This window comes from Urocitellus parryii, chromosome 3, assembly GCF_045843805.1.
Source record: "Urocitellus parryii isolate mUroPar1 chromosome 3, mUroPar1.hap1, whole genome shotgun sequence".
Taxonomy (NCBI): Eukaryota; Metazoa; Chordata; class Mammalia; order Rodentia; family Sciuridae; genus Urocitellus; species Urocitellus parryii.
The window spans coordinates 216,426,002-216,430,861 of NC_135533.1; the positions used below are offsets into that span (position 1 = coordinate 216,426,002).

General features: G+C 58.0%; 2 protein-coding genes across 2 annotated transcripts; one reads left to right on the plus strand and one right to left on the minus strand.

Annotated features, from left to right (window-relative positions):
- The first annotated feature begins 1,189 nt into the window (after positions 1-1,189).
- On the plus strand, positions 1,190-1,750 carry Pspn (persephin). Its single transcript, XM_026404245.1, has 2 exons — positions 1,190-1,346; positions 1,431-1,750. Exons 1-2 carry the CDS (start codon positions 1,190-1,192, stop codon positions 1,748-1,750), a joined length of 477 nt encoding a protein of 158 aa, XP_026260030.1.
- A 264-nt stretch (positions 1,751-2,014) lies between these two features.
- On the minus strand, positions 2,015-3,725 carry Alkbh7 (alkB homolog 7). Its single transcript, XM_026404372.2, has 4 exons — positions 3,442-3,725; positions 2,603-2,776; positions 2,390-2,514; positions 2,015-2,231 (listed from the first exon to the last, which is right to left on the minus strand). The coding sequence occupies exons 1-4, from the start codon at positions 3,643-3,645 to the stop codon at positions 2,069-2,071; spliced, it is 666 nt and encodes a 221-aa protein (XP_026260157.1). The 5' UTR covers positions 3,646-3,725; the 3' UTR covers positions 2,015-2,068.
- Positions 3,726-4,860: the final 1,135 nt, after the last annotated feature.

The following is a 4,860-nucleotide window of genomic DNA, read 5'->3' on the forward strand; positions in this document are numbered from 1 at the left end:
TGTAGTTCTGGATGACTTAAGTGACTTTTTTTTTTTTTTTCCTGAAAGTAACATAAATATGTACTGCAACAAGAACAACCACAACAATCATGGACGCAGGTCCCTGCGGACCCATGGCTTCCTGTAACCAAGGTGCAGCTAGTATCCCTGGGCTTACAGCTTAGTTCCCAGGTGGAGGAACTCCTGAAGGAGGTTTCCTCAGGTGCTCATGCAAAGAGCTACCAATTTACGCTCCCAATGGTGGGGTGCAGCATCTCCAAGCTTTAACCTCTCCTCTGTGTGGGACCAGGCACCTCCTCACACACAGTGAAGCTATTTGTAATCTCCTGCCTCAAAAGCTCTGGGCAGAGGGCTGGGACTGGGGCTCAGCGGTAGAGGCTCGCTAGCACGGGTGGGACCTGGGTTCCATCCTCAGCACCGCATAAAAATAAAGGGATTGCGTGTGTCCATCTACACCTAAAAAATAAGTATTAAAAAAAAAAAAAAAGCTTTGGGCACCTCCACAGCACTAAACACCGAACACTCACACCAGGTCCCCTGGGTGCGAAGGCCCCAGAACCCATGCCTCGCCATGACTTCCTGCTGGCTTCACCTTGGACCTGGAAGTCTAGCTCCCCTTGGCTGATGCTCTCAGGTCCCAGGACAGGGCTGCAGTTGGGCCCTCAGGTTTCCTTCCAAGACAGGAATCCCTGCCCCGTGTCCCATGCTTGGCCATCCCCAGCCTCTCCCTTTTCCTGTTTTGATGCTGGCTGAGCCAGGCCCGGAGACAGGGGCATGATGTCTTAATCCTTCAGGAGGAAGCCATGCTGGAAGATTCCCCTTGACCTGACCACCTGCCAAGCCGCCTTCCCAGCACTCAACATGGGGGTTCCTGAACTAGACAGCAGGGGCAGCAGGGACACTGGTTGTCCACACTGGGCTCGGGCCTGGCTTCCAGCATGACTCGTAAATCAGGGGGCGACGGGGGTGTTGGAAATGGGTCTGTGGAATGTCTGGATGGGGTGGGGTGGGGGTGCGCCCTTAACTCTTAGAAGGACGGGTGTGGGGCAGAGGGAACTGACGCCTAGAGCTGAGGACTGGGGGACCAGCTGTGCAGGACGCAGGCGAGGAAGAGGTTATTTCCCTGCCTGGCAGGCAAGGGATAAATTCGAGGCACAGGGCTCCCCAGCCTCAGGACCCGCCTGACACAATGGCCACGGGGAGAGTCCTGCTTGGCTTTCTGCTGCTCCTATCACTACAGCTGGGCATCAGCCAGAGCCCTGACACTCAGGGGGCTCCTGTGGCAGAGAAAGAGTTCTTGTCTGAGCGGACAAGAGATGCTGGAGGGACCTGCAGGCCGACACTGGGTAAGAAACCCCAGGGACCCCAGGTGACTTCCCAGCTCCTTCAGGCTGAGAACTGGCCCTAAACCATGCCCCTTTTTTCCCTAGACACTCACCACCCCCATGCCCGCTTACGCCGAGCCCCAGCCAGCCCCTGCCAACTGTGGAGCCTGACCCTACCCGTGGCGGAGCTGGGCCTGGGCTATGCCTCCGAGGAGAAGATCACCTTTCGCTACTGTGCTGGCAGCTGCCCCCGCGGAGCCCGTACCCAGCACGGCCTGACGCTGGCCCGACTGCGGGGCCAGGGCCGAGCCTTTGGTGGGCCCTGCTGCCGGCCTACCCGCTATGCTGATGTGGCCTTCATTGATGACCATCACCGCTGGCAGAGGCTGCCCCAGCTCTCAGCAGCTGCCTGCAGCTGTGGGTGAGAGTGCCCAGCCCAGAGCTCCGGTTCCCTGTGCATGGAGCTCTGGAGGAGCTGGGTTCATTTATTTATAGGAGCCTGGAAGCAAGAAGACAAGAAGGGGTGGTGGGCTGGGTGCTGGCAAAGAGCACAATAAAGAATCTGCTTTCCTGGCCTGGTGACTGTGTGCTAAGCCGGCATGCTCCTAACTGCCACCCTGGCAGCCCTGAGCTTCCCCTGCAGGGGCCAGTCTCAGGAGACAGCAGAGCAAGGAGGCTGCTGTCCCTTCTCCAACTTTATTCACAAATCTAGAGTCTGGGTAAAACAGGAATGGACCTGAGGGTCAGCAGGCTGGCGGTGGCTGTCCAGGTTGCCCTGGTCCCAGCCCCTCAGGGAGAGAGCGGCAGATCACAGAGATGCGTCGGCTCCGTGGAATCCGCCGATCCCCAAAAAATGACTCTTCATCCCGAAGAATCTCATGAGAGAAGTCATAACGGGCTGAGCCCCTGCAAGAGAAAAGAAGGCTATGAGTTCTAGGTAGACCAGGGTTCCAGTCCCCCTGCAGCCCTCAGGCCCGCCCTGGGGTAATGGCAGTCCCTCCTGTGAAGGCCAATGAGAGAAGGGGCAGTACGCTGGTGGGGTGGGGCTCTTTGGCTGGATGCACCTTAGGATATAGAGGGAACCAGGCTCCAGCAACAGTTCCAGCCACTGCCCTGGCTCCTGGGTGTGCACAAGCCGCATGACACTGGGAGACAGTAGGGACAGGCCAGCGATGGTGGCTCCACAGAACTGAAAGAGGCAGCATGGTGGTGGGTCAGACTCTGGCCTGGCCTGTCCACCCCAAGCTGGGAACTCCCAGGTGCTGGCTTCTGCCCACCTTGACACTGTCGACATGGGGCTTGATGTAGCCCTGAGGTTCCAGGTCTAGCACATGCACCCGGGACAGCAGGGTCTGGCCAGGGTCAAAGGCAGCTGACTGCACACGCTGCAGGATGGCCTGGCTGGCCTCTGACCAGCGCGACTTCTCTGTCTCCCGGAAGCCGTGGATGGCCTGCACAGAAGAGCTCCCAGAGAAAATAAGGAAACTGAGGCACAGAGGGACAGAGTCCAGAGCTAAGGACTGGTTTTTCCCAGCATGACCTTTATCCCTGCCCTCCACTCACAATCCCATCCCTAACCTGGCCCCTGCCTCAATGAAGGCCTTAGCTGGGTCTCACTGATACTGGAACCCTCTAACCCAGGCCCCATCTAGATCTGACCTCAGGCTCCAATGCCAGGTCCCCAATGCCGACAGCCCCATCCCAATATCCATTGTTTCTGTCTCCACCCTCAACCTGATCCCACCCAAGACCCTAGTCTGTCCCCAAAAACTGACCCTCCCTCACCTCCTCCATATCCATTTCTGACCCTTGGTCCCAAATACCCCTTAGCTCCCGATCTAGTGAGGACCCGGCTCTCATTTTCAAAGAGCTCTTGCTGTTCCCAGGTTCCCATTCCCCAGGTTCCCATTCCCCAGGTCCCACCCCTCTGCAGAAATTCTCACCCCCGCCCACCCCTCGCATCTCGGCCCCAGAGCCTCAGACCCCAAACCTGTTCTAGGCCCGCCCCCAGCTGATCCCGGGCATTCGAGTGGCTTCCCTGTCCCCGCCCCTTATCCTCAGCCCCGCCCAGATATGGCCCCGCCCCCGACGCGGACCCGGGCCCCGCCCGCCTCACCGCGTCCCAGTGATCATATTCGTAGCGGCGGCGGCGCAGCTCAGGCTCCAGCTCGCGGCTCAGCGTCTCCTCCTCGTCCTTGCTCAAGAAGCCGGGCTGCACCACGGCCGAGTCCTGCAGGCGTCTCAGCACCGCCGGGCCCGAGCCCCGCACCCAGCCCGACCCCGGCAGCGTCCGCAGCGCCAACCTCCCACTCCCGGCCATGGTCCTGGAGCCGGGTCACGGAGGAAGCCGGAGTTCAGGGCAACGCCCTCGCCCTAGAGCCATTGGCTGTGTCCTCTCCAGTCTCCTGCAGCGATTGGCTTTCCCCACGGCCCCGCCTCTTGCTCAAGGCTATTGGTTGCCGCTGCCTCGCCCTGTCCAGCTATTGGCTCTCCTGAGCGCGCCTCCTCTCCACCGCCGTCGGCCCGGCGACCTCGGTAGCTCGGGTTGTATTGGCTGCACCGCGAGTCCGTCTGCCGCCGCTTCTCGGCCCCGCCTCTTTCATTGGCCATGGGAAAAGGTCCAACTGAGCTGGTTCTTGGCCGGGATCTCGTAGGAAGGTCCAGAGAGGTTCTGGCCTGGCTTTCAAGGTAGGAGGATTGAGCCAAGGTCGAGGTTATGGAGATAGGCAGGCACAGGGGTTAAGTGCAGGGGTGAGAGGAAGGGTCAAGAGTATAGGAATCTAGCAGGCTCGGTGACGCACGCCGGTAATCCCCTCAGCTCCGGAGGCTGAGGCAGGAGGATCGCGAGTTCAAAGCCAGCCTCAGCAACATCAAGGTACCCAGCAACTGAGTGAGACGCTGTCTAAATAAAATACAAAATAGGGCTGGGGATGTGTCTCAGTGGTCGAGTGCCCCGAGTTCAATCCCCAGCAAACCCCCCCCCCCCAAAAAAAAAAGTGTTTATGGGATGGGGCCAAGTTTGCGGTTAGGGAGTTGTGAAAGGTCAAAACCAGATGTCATTCATTTCCCCTTGAGAAGTACTGATTTTTGTTTAGGTTTGAATGTAGCAGTGTAGTTGTTTTTCAAAGATTCCTTCGATTATCACGACCCTCTAGATTTTAAAAAACAACCCTGTTTCTCCCTCCAGCTACATACCCTGGACTCTGTTCCCTTTACGCTAAAATCCCTGTAAGACACCTATTGCTGTTTTCCTCTCATTTTTCCTGGATCCACTGTAGCCTGGCTTTTGGTCCCCACAGCATCTAAAGTGCTCTGATTTATGGCCACCAGCAACATCCCCAGTGCCAAATCCACAGCCAGCTCTCAGTCGGGCACCTACTTCATCTGTACACTGATGGCTTCTACATCATTTCAACCCTGACCCTGGGATGCAGAGGCAAATCAGATACCAACCATAACACATTTCCTGCTGCTCCCTCAGCTTCCCACCTCAGTTAACAGATCTCCCCTTTTGGAACTGCTTTGGGCCAGTAGC